This window comes from Podarcis melisellensis (genome assembly GCF_964234715.1).
Source record: "Podarcis melisellensis genome assembly, chromosome: 14".
In the NCBI taxonomy this organism is placed as follows: domain Eukaryota; kingdom Metazoa; phylum Chordata; class Lepidosauria; order Squamata; family Lacertidae; genus Podarcis; species Podarcis melisellensis.
Window position 1 is genome coordinate 17,041,309 of NC_138546.1, and position 14,983 is coordinate 17,056,291.

A 14,983-nucleotide genomic window follows, 5' to 3' on the forward strand; every position below is an offset into this window, starting at 1 on the left:
TAACCATTTGCTACATCTTCTGAAATTCCTTATTTTACAAGATGGTTCTTTTTTTTTTTCATCCAACCAACCACCCTAGCCATAAATATCCCTTCAGTTACAAATATTTAAATTGGATCGACTCAAAACCCTCAAAGGGATATTGGCACACATCTGACAAATTAAGTTCTTGCCTATGAAAGTTCATGATGTAATAAAAAAAAAATTTTAAGTGCCCCAGTACCTGACATGACATTCCCCAGAGTGGCTGGGGAAACCCAGCCAGATGGGCAAAGTATAAATAATAAAATAAAATAAAACAGAATGGTTATCTGTCTCAAATTCAGGCTAGTTTTGCCATTGCCAGAAATACATCACTGACTGTTTCTGCAAATAACTATATGCAGATAGTTTCATGCTCTCAAGTCTTCTGGTAGTTCTCTCTCTGATTGCACTGCACACAGTATAGTCTTATGTGTAGACACATCATGAATCAATGTTATCTTGTAATATTGCCTGGTTGTAATATTAAGTTTGCCTTTCAGAATTTGTGCTTAAGCTACCATAACCTGAATTTTATCAATGAGTGGCACGAGGAAACAGGAACTGTTGCCATGGTCTCTGTGTTGCTTAGCATCCAGCTCAGTAGCTCCTGGGTTTTCAGTCTTTACAACCAAAATTTTGAATAAAATGACATTGATGAACTTACTGCAGGATGACTCTAGAGAACATTTTTATCCTCCTGAAGACTTTTTGCTCTTCTCACACAAGGTGTCTGCAGACATACAGTAATCTGAGCAAAGTGAGATCAGTCTCAGTGACAGCTCATTGTTTATTGTGAGAATATATTGCTGCCAAGGTTGGACGTCACCCCTAATCTCTGCTGAGCTGTAGCAAGATTCCAGGAGGTTACAGGCACTCACCCAAGGTTTGTGTTTCTTTGAGAATCAAGATGTGGTGGAGGCCATTTTGAATCAAGATGTGGTGGAGCTTTAAGAAATATGATTTTTTCAAATATTTACACCTGAGTTTAGATGGATGGAATCCAGATCTTACAGCATGATCATCTCAGTGCAGCACTGGAGTCCAAGGCATCTCTCCCAGCCTGTTTCAACAAGCCTGCCAAGATGGTTCTGGTCATCCAGCCCTGCATGGAGTTCTGGCTTTTCCAGCAGCTCATGGAAGACTCCTCTGTCCCCCTTTCTTCTTCCCAGCACACCTTGCAAAAGAACCCAAACCTCCTGTAAAGAACACTTCTTCCTGTCACCTCACACACACACCTGTCACCTTGGTAACCTCTGTCTGCCCAGGCCCAAACACCTACTTTGATATGGGTCATCAACACCTTTTGTCATGTTAACGGGCTGGCTTATCCCCAGCTAGGTATGTGAAGCTGCCTGGGCTTGTGATCCTAAACTGAAAGCAACAGTGCTTGTCTCAGTTTTAATTAATCAACCTTTGCTTAATTTATGAGTTTGCTCCCATTATAGCTCTTTACTGAATCAAGAGATTATGGAGAGTCTGCCTCTCCCCCAAACTCTTAACATTTTGTCACATTTTCTTGCATTTACAGGCAGATATTTGCAATGTAAATGCAGGATGTATTCAAAAAGGTTTCAGAGCATTTCTGCATAATGCATACATTGAAACCACAAGTGTTCCCTGTCAATTCACTATTTGGGAAAAGTAAAGCAATACATTATTAATATTATGTTGTTATTCTTACTTAAGACTGTTATGCTGCAGTCCTATACATACTTGCTGGGACTAAGTCCCACTGAATTCAGTAGGACTTCATTCTGAGCAAACATGCCTAAGATTGCACTATTACCCTAACCTCCAGTAAGGTCAGGTTATGGATCCGTTTGCCAGCTAAGAGCAATGTGTTTCTAATAAAATTATGAATGACTCAAGTACCTAGGAATATTAAGTAGCAACATATTACCCATATCATAGTTAAAAGTAATTGGCATTCAGAATGCAATTCAGCATTAAGATCATAGCAGAAGTTGGCCCTCTCCTGGGTGATTTTATAATTACTACTCTATAAGCAGTTTCAGAGAAACTAGTCATATATTACATTTCATTCTGCAGAATCCTTAGACCAATTTTGGGGACTTCGCTGTTTGTTAAATAATTCATAATGCCTCTCTGATATTTGTTTTCCTACCATTAAAACAATTAATCTATTGAAGAATGTAGGATTGTAGGATTTTTTTTTAGGTTATAGGGAACCCCAAATAATTTTTATTCAATATATTTCAAAATGTACATGACTGAGACTTGTGCAGTTTTGTGTAGAAATCAGACTCAGTTCAAACTGGGCTTAATGGTATCAGTTAGTCTTAAAGTGTTCCTCTCTATACCATCCGTACATATCATAAGGTATTGTTATGCTCCCCACATTTGTCTGAACAGTGAAAAGTCCAGAGGTATAATGCTTATCTCACTTGGCTTAGTTTCTTTTGGAAGTTCGCTGGAGGCCTAAGGTATTTTGCGGCATTTGATTTTATTTACAAAGATAAAAGCTGAGCCAGGCAAGTTCCTTTGTGAGAAAAGTACCACCTAAGTACTGTTGTTAGGTATAACAAAGTTGCTCTGTACCAGAGGACAAATAAGTGGGCACCCGAGTCTCTCACCTGGCTGGTAGTGAGAAAGAAAAAGAGAGTGGGATATGTGAGCTGGAAGCAAGAAGCAGGCAGAAGCCAGACTGTTGTTTGTTTGTTTAGAAGCAAGACAATTAGAGCTATGCTTGATTTCTGTTTGATTCCAAGGCTGTGAATGAGAAAAGCAAGACCTTCTGGGGTGTTAATTAAGACCCCAGACTCTGATTGTATATATGTGTAAATAAACCATATATCTTAAATACACCACAGTCTCCGCTCTCCCTCATTCTAAGGAAACCAGACCCTGGGAATCTCACACCGCTCAGAGACTGGGGTGGCATGCAACAGTATGTTATGTATGCCATGTGGTTGAAACCAAGGCAGATGGATTTGGAAATGTACCCTGACAATATATCTCACTATTTTAGATCTTCTGGCAATGGAATCCTTTTTGCCTGAAAAGGTCCCTTACTCACCACAGAAGTAGATTACTGAAACCAAGGCCATTAATATGTGGAAACATGCCCTCCTCCTAAGCAAACAGATTTTGCAAACGTTTTTACTTGTGACTTTAAAGTGTACTGTGCAAATGAACCTAATAAGTTTGTTTCATTTACCATTCATAGCAACATACAAAGTTTCCCTAAAACGAGTCAGTCTCCAAACAATGCATAATTTTATACATACAGTGGTACCTCGGGTTAAGAACTTAATTCGTTCCGGAGGTCCGTTCTTAACCTAAAACCGTTCTTAACCTGAGGTACCACTTTAGCTAATGGGGCCTCCCACTACCGCCATGCAATTTCTGTTCTCATCCTGAAGCAAAGTTCTTAACCTGAGGTACTGTTTCTGGGTTAGGGGAGTCTGTAACCTGAAGCATCAGTAACCTGAAGTGTCTGTAACCTGAGGTACCACTGTACATTTCTGTCATGTCACCTCTTAGCTGCCTTATCCCTAAACTAAATAGTCCCCAATGCTGCAAGGTTTCCTCATAGTGAGGTTGTATTGAGTACCATGACAATGTGATTTCGGATGAAACAAATCCCGATATGTCTGGCAGCAGAATCAGAGTGAGCCTTTCTGCAGCCGAGAAGGACGTTAAGAATTGAAGAGAAGGAGGCGGGGGGGGATCCACGTTGCAATCTAGCTCACTGCGTAGCTGGAGACGGCGGGTTAAATTGGTGTAACTAGGGCCTAAATCAGTGCCCCAGGCCCAAGCGTCTTCCACATAGCAACCGTTGTCAAGGGCTTGCTGCCGTTGATCGGGCAGGTCCTGGCAGGGGTAAAAAAAAATTCATCAATGACCAAAAAAAATCTACAACACACCAGGATGGTGGTAGAGAAGACGGCGCTAAAACCAGAAGCGGAAAAAATAATAATCCATAGTTGTCAAAGGATGCTGCGGGGATTGCTCGGAAATTACAGTAGCTACGGTTCCGCCGAGGTGTTTCACTACAAACCTGACAGGACCCGGCAGCGCGGGTCTGTCAGACATCCAGAATATAGAGATAGAAAGATATAGCAGGGGACGGTAGATATTTAAAAATGGCTAGTTAGGATGGAGAGTAGTAATTTTAAAAGTTTTTTTTAAAAAAAATCATACAAAATTAAAATTGCCTACAAAAAGATATAGTGAGGTCCATTTCTATCTTTATGGATAAACTGTGGCCGCGGAATAGATGTCTGTTTCGCTCTGTTCTTTGGCACCTCTATAGTGAAATCTCTTCATCCTGCGCGTTGGACGTTAGGTTGGAAAAAGCAGTTCAGCGTGAGACCGGAAGTGCCCCAAAGAGTGCAGGAAGTGGCTAAAATGTGTAGTTGGGCTTGTGCTTTTTTGGGTGAGAGCGAGGGGCTTTACTTCCGCCGCTTCTTGCTTTAATTGCCAGTTTGCGGACCTTCCCTGGCTTTCCTCATGCTGCCCGCAGACTGTGCCCACAGGTGATATTGTAGTAATGGTAGTAGTAGTAGTAGTAGTAGTAGTAGTAGTTATTGCAGTTACATGATCAGCGTGCCTGCGATTTATGGAGTAGAATTGGAGAGGCCCCTCCTGTCCCGGCGCGTTTACTATCTAAGTTTAAATTCAGGAGGAAGGGAGCCCCGCCCCCCGCCGGCTTTGGGACGGGGTGGCGGGTCCAACCCCAGAACTTATTTGTAGGGTAAAAGCCGAGCCCCTTCAACAACGGAGGGAAGTAATGTTTCAGCTCATTGTGCAGTGGTACCCAGTGTTTCGTTTCTTAAAATGAGGCGAGTCTTTGATTACAAGCCTGCTTGTGAGGGCTGCCTAGAAATTACCTATACACATCCATAATTTAATGTCAAATTTTGAATGGGGCTGTCAAATGCTTCATTATCTCCCCATGTCTTTTCCTAGAGAACAGGCCAATTTAAAGAATGTTGATTCCATTGTTTCCAAGTTAAATACCAACATTTTCTTCTTTTACCATTTGCCATTTTAGACTGGTTTCTCTACTCACCCAAGCCTTGGAAGACTGTGCTGAACAAAAGCAGCAACTGCAGCAGAAACTAACACAATGCCAAGCTGTTCTTGGAGACTGGTAAGCTGGAGGTGGGGAAAGAGGAATATGTGCCAGTCCTATCTAAAGTTTCAGAGAATTGTTTTTTTTTCTTTTTAAGTGAGGAGGAAGCAAACTGTGTTAGTAAAAAAAAACCACAACTAAAAACAACTGTGTTAGTTAATTCTCAGTTTTTCCATCTCTCCTTATTACCAAGTGGAAGAGATGAGTCCATACAGATTTTTTTTAAAAAAGGTAAAAGCCTTTACCTTTACCTAAACAACCTTGTTGTTTCCTCAGGATGTCTGGGCAAAGAATATTGTTATTAATGACAATAACTGTATTGTGTGCTGTTTAAAAGGATGACAGCTGTAGAAGAATTATTGGTCATACCTGTTTCTTGCTGAATGCATGCTTTGTGTTTCCTTTTTGCTAGGAACTCACAAGCTCCTGAATACCCAGTCCTTGATGATGGCAAAAATGATAATCAAGGTATGGGAATAACAGTTCTTTACCAGTAGCCCCAGCCTCTGTCTTCAATTAGGTGTTCTCTCTTTCCTTTGCCCACATGCTAGGTACTTTTGTCTGTGTTCTTCAGACTTAGAGCCACTTCATTGTGGGATCACACTGGTATTCAGTGTGTTTTGCACTGGTAAAGGGGTGGAGTGGAGAGAGAGAGAGAGGGAAAAGTGGGGAAAGAAGCAAAGTATGAAATTTATAAAACAGTAAAAAAAAGCCCAAAGCATTTTGATGTAGATTTTATTTAAGGTCCCTTCCAACTCTATTATTCTCTTATTCGAGTAATAATTTTTCCCCTAATATAGCTTTTCATCTTAAACTTGGCTGTGGCAGTTTCTGTGCATACTTGGGTAGGATCAAATCCGATAACTCTTGTGATACATAAAAAAGGCTTCTTTGCATTGCAGGCCCAAAATTCTGCATCCAATCATTTGGAATATGCCATAGACTTGCATTTTTGTTAATTGTGGTCTGGTTCTACCATAACCTTTTGCAGTATTATCTTGAGACAGTCAGCATACTCTGTCTTCATGGTAGGCACATTCAAATAAAGTTTAAGCTATCTGGTTAATGAGAAATTTCACTGAGGAGGTGGTGTGGAAAACATAACATATCTCATTGTCCATAAATGACTTTGTGCTTTAAAAAATATCTGCATCATTGCAGGGAAATTGGACTAGATGACCCTATCCAACTCTACAATTCTACTAGTTTATGATCTGGATCAGAGTGAGACAGCACTGAAAGACCTTAATTAATATATTATCTCTTTCATTTGTAGGAAGTGAACCCTCAGCCAAGGAGCTTGAGGAACTGGAGCTGCTTAACAAAGCCCTTGAGAAAGCATTAAGGATCCGAGCAAAGTTCCAGCAGGCTCCATGTGAGCTTATAGAAAGTGCCAAAGCTGCAGAAAAGAAGGCTGTTAGTAGTGCTGATGTCAAACAACAAGTGGATTATTCTAAAGAGAGCATCTCGAAGACAGTAAAAGTGCAATCTGTGAGCAGAAAGCCAGTGCCTTCCAAAAAGCCTACAGCATACATGCTGAAAGCTCCCTACAGGACAGACTTAGATGTGAAAAGGTCACAAGTGAAAATGTCAGGCAGACTGAGCTCCAGAACTTCAAAGATGCCAGGGAGGAAGAAGTCAGCCAAAGGGGCTGCCTCCCCCAAAGCCATGTTGTCTGCAAAAATAACCCAAATGGGTCATGAAAAGGTCTTTGCCACTGAAGAACCCAGAACACAACATGAATTTTCTAAATCTTCACATTGTGCAAAGCTAAGCCCTTCATTTGGGAACCTTGTGGGTGGGGGAGACATTGTAGGTACTGATGTGCCTTTTTCTGAAGCAGAGCATAATTTTGTTGGTCCTGCTCCAGAGTCTGTAGCCACACAGAGCCATATGGAAGAAGGCACCCCAGGGGCAGGCACAACATCCCAGATATCTACTCTACAGGAAAAGGGGTAAGTTGCCAGGAGTTTAAGCCTTTAGCTGGCTTAACTTGCTTCTTTTTGTTTCCTTCTCCATCAAACACATTTTGGGCCTGTTGAAATTTCTGAGCTATTTGTAAAGACGGTGGTTCTGGCTAAAGGTCCTTGACCTGAACTAATTTAATAAGTGGCAATGCAAAAGAAATGCCTGTGGGATGGGTTGGAATTGGCAATGCCTGGGTTATGGAAGGGCAGCTGGTGTCCATACAGCTAGTAACTTGCTTTTTGATATCTGAAATTAAAGAGAAGGAAATGAAAACATGTATCCAGATTTTGAATATGTGTGTGCTAAGTATTATAATGCAGTTCCATTAATTTTTTTTTTACAGATCTTTGATAAAACTGCCACATCCTTATGGGAAAGCCTTTTCCAGGTATACCAGGTAACCTTATGCTAATCAAAAACTCAGAGTTCCCTGCAAATGGGCGAAATTTGAGGGAGGAATCTAAGCCTTTATGGTAGGATGGCAGAGGTTATTAGTAATTTGCAAAATGGAGCTGGGATTGAAGAAGTGTTCTTTAGAACCTCCCCCACACCAACACCTGGAATGGTATAATCAGGCTTCCTCGACCTTGGCCCTCCAGATGTTTTTGGCCTACAACTCCCATGATCCCTAACTAGCAGGACCAGTGGTCAGGGATGATGGGAATTGTAGTCTCAAAACATCTGAAGGACCGAGGTTGAGGAAGCCTGGTATAAATGATGTACTGTTATCCTGTTTCTTTTAGACATGGATTATGCTGTTTCCCTCTTGGAAATAATCAGTCTCTTCTGGTTTAATGCCAGTCAGTGATTCTTGGAGGCTATAGGTGACCAGGAGAGTTGCAGTTTACAAACCTGGGTTAAAAGCTTATCATGTGACACCATCTATAACTCTGTGAGAAAAGTAGTTCTTTGTGGTCACATCCACACGATGCACCTAAGTGCATTTAAAGCACATGACTTTCCCCATATAATCATGGGAATTGTAGTTAACCCCCCACATAGTTACAGTTTCCAACACCCTTAAAAGCTACAGTTCCCAGGATTCTTTGGGAGAAGCCATGCGTTTTAAATTTACATGTGGATATGACCTGTATATGCAGTTTTAACACTGTTCAGTGTTTCCTTCATTTCCTTTGACATCTGAACAGCTGCAAAGAAATGGGAATATGTGATCAGACACCATACGTGATTGTCTTCTGATGTAATACTACTACAGTCATACCTCGGGTTGAAGTAGCTTCAGGATAAATATTTTTGGGTTGCGCTCCGCGGCGACCTGGAAGTAACAGAGCGCGTTACTTCCGGGTTTTGCCGCATGTGCAGACACTCAAAATGACGTCACGCACATGCGCAGAAGCGGCGAATTGCGACCCACACAGACGCGGGTAGCGTTTGCTTGAGGATGCGAATGGGGCTCCAGTACGGATCCTGTTCGCATCCAGAGGTACCACTGTATTACATTTTATGTCATTACTGTATGGCTGCTGGTTGTCTGAATGCATCCAGAGCTAGAGTTAATGGAGTGACTAGGGCTGGATCTAGACACATCAAAGAAGTGTTTCAGTTAAACACGTTGCAAACTTTGTACTGTATGAGAAATCTAGTTAGCAAAAACGGAACTCTACAGCGCCATCTGGTGTCAAAGTGTTAGAATGCACAAACAACGCATATAAGGCACTTTTTCTTTGCCAATGTAGCTGAGTCCAGAGTCAAAAGAAAAATAATTAATACATCTCTATAGCTGCATCTGTCATATCCTATGTATAATATATACTATCATGTTTTTTAACAGAAACTAAAACAAATGGCATCAATCTGTGTTGGCAGGAGGTTCTATCAAATTGTAGATTTGGATGACATAGTTTTGTCCTGCTGTTTAGCTGAAACCACATGTGGTTTTCAAGTTTCAAAGTAAAATAGACACACAAATAAAATGTGTATGTGTTAGGAGTCAAAATACGTATTGGGAGCCAAATATTTCCTCATTCTTGCAGCTTGAAAAGCATCAGTCACTAGTGTCTAACAAAGTCTGGGATCTAAATGCCAACAACAACTTTAATTTGGAACAGGCAGAATAATATCTGCCACATGCTAAGTAAATATAAATCCATTGTTCCACTGAGTCTAATCTAAAGAGTTTAACCTGGTAGAGAATACTTTCCACCAATTTAAAGTGTGAGTCTCCGAATTCTGCAACTGCTAGCAGATTTTGCAATGAAGACCATATTCTTCAGTCATTGCCATGTAGATTTCTGTATGGCTTGGACAGCAGACAAGGGTATCTGTTTTGCTGTGCTTTCTCATTGTTGATGATGGTCTTGTTTACTCCAGTGAAAGCCTACTGTGTACTACTGGAAACAAGGCTTGCATCTCTCAAGTAAGCAGATGCCCTTCTGTGGCTTTGGCTATCTGAGAAGATGCAATAAGTCCATCCAGCAATTTAGGACAAGTTATTCTCATCCTTGCCTATAGATGGACCAGATATCCTAAATTTGATTACTTTTCCAATAGGATTATACACAATCCTTCCTTCCTTAGATCGTTTTGGAGTTTTCGGTGACATAGGTCTGTTGATACACTCAGTGTTTTGGGATCCTCCTGCAGTGTAAGCAAATAAGTGTAGTTGACAGAAATACGATTGGCCCTGCTTCAGGAAGAACTGTAATGTGTGAGGTGTGGATTTCAGGCTAAGCCCAACTCTTGCTAACTGCTTGTTCCCCTCCTTTATAAATGCCTAGGCTGGGAGAGAAATGCCGTCTTTGCAAAACAAGCCCAGAAGCTGTTGCTGCAAGGAATAGTTTTATGGAGAAGCTACAAGCAACAGTATCCTTTTCTGGCTTTGGCTTTATAATGGGGGGAGGGCAGGGGGCAGCTGTGGCCTTCCAGATGTTGTTGGGACTCCAACGTCCAGTGGTCTCAACTAGCACGGCCAACCACCAGGGTTGATGGGAGTCTAGCAGTATTAGAAGGGCCTCAGGTCCCCCAGCCATGCTTTAGAAGAAGTAAACATGTGTCTTCAGCTGTGGCTTGATGAGTGCATAAGATAGCCTATGTGGAAAGAGCCTTTTGGGCACATCCAAGACCTTGGGGGGCGGGGGAGTCCATTATGTTTCTTCCTTTTGAATATTCTCATTTGAAAAACGTCAGTATTTTTCAGTAGTAGTTTGTTTTTTTAAATATGGTCTTCAGTTTCAACTTTTAAACACCTGCTAGAAAGTTTTCTGTTGTGTCAGGCACACAGTTAAGAATGCATCTTTCCATAATAGCTGGTTTTTAATTTTCATTTTAATGTTAATTTTTGTCATTGTGCGGTTTTCTGTTTAATTGTTGTAAACTGCTCTGGGTTTTTTATGAAAAGCGGTATACAAATATTTTTTATAAACAATATAGCATGTACCATGAAGGAAAGAAAGTTAAACTATAGACAATATCATGCCTGTTCTGTATTTTTGGATAAAAATAGCTTTGAATAAAAGTTTGAAAAGGTGTGAAGATCCAGTCCCTCTTCTCCCAGCCCACTTTCTACCTGCACAGAACTTGGTGAATGCACCTGTGTGGAATTCCTTGTTTCCAGGAATGTTGCTAAATGCAAGGCCAGTTTTGGCCCTGAAACATTCAACTTGCTATAAATCTGGCAAGCTAGCCAGTAGGATGGTGACCCTAAAAGCCTTTATTTCCACTGTCTCCACTAAGCCTTATTGACTTAAGCTTATGGTCAGTTCTGCTTGCCTTCACTAGCCTTAAGTCCAGTTGAAGTGAAAGAAGAGTTTAAGCACCTACGTGACATTCACTCCCATGTAAGCCAGTGCATGGAAGCTGAGACCTCAGGTAAGAAAGGTGATGAAGGTAGCTAAAATGCTTTGGGAATGTAATTTCAGTCTCAAAAAATTGTGGTGGAGATATCCATACCCACAACTGTGAACAGATGATTTGCTCCACAGATTACATTGGCAAGAAGCTATGGTTTGGTGTGCACCCCCCCCCCCAAATTCTCTATTTTGCCTCTAGTCTGTATGATGTATGTAGTTTGGAACACAATATATCTCACCAATGTTTCATTTTTGAGTGTGCACTTAAAAATCCTAATGAATGGTAGCTGTCAGAACATAGCTTGCATTTATTTATTTGTGGGACCCCCGCACTTGCAACTTCTCTGAGGTGCTAGACTTGAGGCTGCCTTCTCCCGAGTGATTCTGTGAGACCTGATGCCTCTAACTCTCTTATTCCTCTTAGAGTCTCTTGGAGAAAACCCAACTTGGCAGAGACAGTACGAAAGTCTTCTGACTCTGGAGGGCCTGCAAACGATAGTGGGCCAGTGTCTGGACAAAGTGCACCAGTTAAGAGAAGGTGAAGGATATGACGTAATAACATTGTGTCATTTTTTTAAAAAATGATGTATAGATATAACCAATTACAGATAGATAAAATCAGATTTGGGAGCTGCAATACCATACACTCATTCTACATGCTTGCCCTGGATGGTTGAAAATTCAGCACTCGTTCCAGGTCTCCACCTAGGCGTGGGCCGTGTAGGGTTAGGACATTTTGTCATAATCCTGCTTGGCCGCCTCCTATGGTACTGCAGCTTTCTCAGCAAAAACAAACAGATCAGCCTTACCCTGTAACTAATTGCTCAGTTCCTAGCAATGCGTGGCTTGTTTTCTTATGCAGATACAGTAAGCAAATTGTGTTGCAAACAAAAGGTTTGTTATAGAACCATGGAGTTGCAAGGTGTCTTTTTACCCATCTGGTTCAACTCCCTGCTTAATGCAGGAGATCAAGAGTATCCCTAGCAGGCATCTGCCTGGAGACCTTGAGCAAGGGAGAGCCTGCTAGCCCTCTAATAGATTGGTTCCACTGTCAATCTGCTTGTAACAATAAGACGTTTCAGTTCAAATATTGCCTTATGAACCTAAGAAGAGCCTGCTGGATTAGGCCAGTTGCCCATCTTGTCCAGCATCCTGTTCTCACAGTGGCCACCCAGATGCCTGTGGGAAACCTGCAAGCGGAACCAGAGCACAACCCATCCTGTGGTTTCCAGAAACTGGCTAGAAGCATTATGCCTTCTGTAGGAGCGCATTCCATAGTTTCACTTGAGCCCATTAGAGCAGTGTTTCCCAACCTTGGGCCTCCAGCTGTTTTTGAACTACAATTCCCATCAACCCTGACCACTGGTCTTGCTAGCTAGGGATGATGGGAGTTGTAGGCCAAAAACATCTGGAGGCCCAAGGTTGGGAAACACTGCATTAGAGATCTAGTCCAGGCGTAGGCAAATTCGACCCTCCAGATGTTTTGGGACTACAACTCCCATCATCCCTGACCACTGGTTCTATTAGCTAGGGATGATGGGAGTTGTAGTCCCCAAACACCTGGAGGGCCGAGTTTGCCTATGCCTGACCGTCCTACCTTCTGGGTCAGCTGAGAACAACACTTTGTCCTCTTCTTCTGTGTTCTAGCCCTTCAGGTATTGGCAGAGTGCCATCACTTCCCTCTTGGTCTCCTCACTTTTGTGCTTTGCTAACCCCCTGACAGCTATGGAGTCCCATTCGAAGCTGTTCCCTGCTAACTCCGCTTGCAGCGAGGGATGCTCCTCCGCATGGTGTGCCTCCCCTGGAAGCCAGAGGTGCTGGGATGTAGAAACTGTTGGGCCACCGCCACTGCTTTCTTACTCCAGCTTGGAGGAGCTGAAGGAGATGGAAGCCTTGAGACTGAAGGTGGCGATGCTGCGCCAGCAACTTGAGATACAGAAGGTAACTTGGCAGTAAGGCTGCCTTTTATGGTGTTGGGGTCCAAGCTCTTTGCTCACTTTGTTCAGACATCCTGGTCAGGTTCAGCTGGTGGGGTGTAAGTCTTAAGATGTATGCTTAAGATAAATAAAACATTTAATAAAAATAATAATAATGTGATTGAGGTCTTGGAGGAATCACTGTTAGTCGTCCCCCATGGCTTGGATACACCAGGAACTTTGTGTTTAGTGTTGTAGACCCAAGTTTATTGAACTCCCTTCCAGCTGAAGTCAGACAGGCACTTTCCCTGCTGAATGCCCAGCACCTATTAAATGCTTTTTTCATTTATTCTGGCAGGCATTTTAATTGAAGTTTGATTTTATAGTTTTAATTGATTTTTACTGCTTGTATTGTATCAAGAGACTATTGCAGTTTAGCAGTATATACATTGTTTAAATAATAATACAATAAAGATCTAAGGGCTGTAGTTCAGAAGTAGAACATCTGTTTTACATGTACAAGGTTTAAATTCCCTATATCTTCAGATAGGGCTGAAACCCTGGAGAGCTGCTGCCATCCAGTGTAGACAGTATACCTAGCCAGATGAAGCAATGGTCTGACTGTATGAAGCAGCTTCCTGTGTTCCTAAATCTGGCTGTTTTATATTCAGAGAGATTAATTGGCTATCCTGCTGCATAGAACTAAAAGCGAGTGGATGAAACAGAAGGCCGCTAGGGAATATGCTCTCACAACTGGAAACTGGCCAGATGAAAACTCAGTTTTTACTTAATGGTAGCTGTGGAAAACTTTTCTATTGAGCTTGAACCAATTGTGCTAATTTATTGATAGTATGAGTTCCAGAGTGGGGTATCATTCTAATATAATGCATCCTATCATTCTAATATAATGCATTAAGTTTGCCGTAGGAGCAAAGTGCCACGTCTTAGCCAACCATTCACTTGGTTTTTCATCTGTTCTCTTTTCCCCAGCTTCGGTCTGTAGCTGTCCCTGAGGTTACACATCCTTTAGCATTAGGCTTCACTGGCTATCCAAATGAGCCTCATTGCACCATCCTGATGCTACGCTGACTCTGATTAGTGGCTTTTTTCTTTTTTCATCATTGCAGGTTGCTTGAAGGGCTCTGCTTTGTGGGTTTCTTGGTTCACACTGCAGAAGGCACCACAAGCCAGCGCAGCTGGCTACCTATGCATATTAGCAGCCATTTACTGAGAGCTGGAAAAGGCAGTCAAGGGACAATTATACAACTCTTACTTGCTACCCTGATTCAGTATATCACCTGCACTCCTCAACTTCTGAATGGTCAGTGTTGGAGATACTTTCCCTCCCCACTAACAGGTTGTCTTGTTCCCAGGCCATGGAAGCTGAACTCCTCCCTCTTCTAGAACCTGGACGTATTCAGGAAAGCTCCAGAGCATCACTGTGCCGTGCCATTTACACCTTGCTGTGTGAAGGAGGTGAACGCTTCCCTGTTCTTGTACATGATGAGGAGTTGCCCAGCTGACTTGACGCCTCAATCTGACTTATGACAATGTGCACAGAAAGCATTGAACTCTGGCTGCAGTCTTTAAATCAGTGCACATCCTTGGGCTGTTCTGTGAATGATCAAGCTTAATAGTACTCTAAGGGGCATTGCCTGCATTCATAAAGCAAATAAATTTATTTTATACCTTTGAAATCTTTCTCTTGCACAAATTTCTTTCAGCCTCATCTGAAACCTCTCAAACAGGTTCTGATGTACTCCACCCCCCTTCCATAAAATCACCTTTCTCATTGAGAATGGAGGGATGGGCTGTTAATGACCAAAGATTCTGGTGCCTGCCATTTTGGCCATGCATGTGGCCCATGTTCAGGCTCCTGAGGACCTGAGACCTTCCTGTGAGCAGATTTCAACATGTATCAAAAAGTGCAAGGTTTAAGAATTCAGAGAGTGATCGTACCTTATGCCCCACTTGTGGGCTTCCCATTGGCCCCTGTGAATAAAGCCTCCTGGATTAGATGGGCCATAGGCCTGATCCTGCAGTGCTCTTCTTGGGTGCCAAACCCAGTTTCAAAATTGAGAATTTTCAGCACACATCAGCAAACATACCCACCTACATTCCTCAGATGAAAATAGGGACATTCTTTTCTACATCACTAACACTCCTGG

The 14,983-nt window shown here is 42.1% G+C and overlaps 1 protein-coding gene across 2 annotated transcripts in view; it reads left to right on the forward strand.

Moving 5' to 3' along the window:
* TEDC2 (tubulin epsilon and delta complex 2) overlaps positions 1 to 14,512 on the forward strand; it is a 201,713-nt gene extending 187,201 nt beyond the window's left edge. The window contains exons 2-11 of one of the 2 annotated variants that reach the window (XM_081888022.1): positions 4,429 to 4,523; positions 5,042 to 5,140; positions 5,535 to 5,590; positions 6,399 to 7,077; positions 7,434 to 7,487; positions 9,829 to 9,913; positions 10,810 to 10,918; positions 11,324 to 11,437; positions 12,623 to 12,840; positions 14,189 to 14,512. In XM_081888022.1, the coding sequence (XP_081744148.1) occupies positions 4,498 to 4,523; positions 5,042 to 5,140; positions 5,535 to 5,590; positions 6,399 to 7,077; positions 7,434 to 7,487; positions 9,829 to 9,913; positions 10,810 to 10,918; positions 11,324 to 11,437; positions 12,623 to 12,840; positions 14,189 to 14,338 (1,590 nt within the window). In that variant the 5' untranslated portion in view covers positions 4,429 to 4,497 and the 3' untranslated portion in view covers positions 14,339 to 14,512. Of the gene's footprint in view, positions 1 to 4,392; positions 4,524 to 5,041; positions 5,141 to 5,534; positions 5,591 to 6,398; positions 7,078 to 7,433; positions 7,488 to 9,828; positions 9,914 to 10,809; positions 10,919 to 11,323; positions 11,438 to 12,622; positions 12,841 to 14,188 lie in introns of those variants that run through there. The other variant, XM_081888023.1, reaches the window with a different exon arrangement.
* Positions 14,513 to 14,983: the final 471 nt, after the last annotated feature.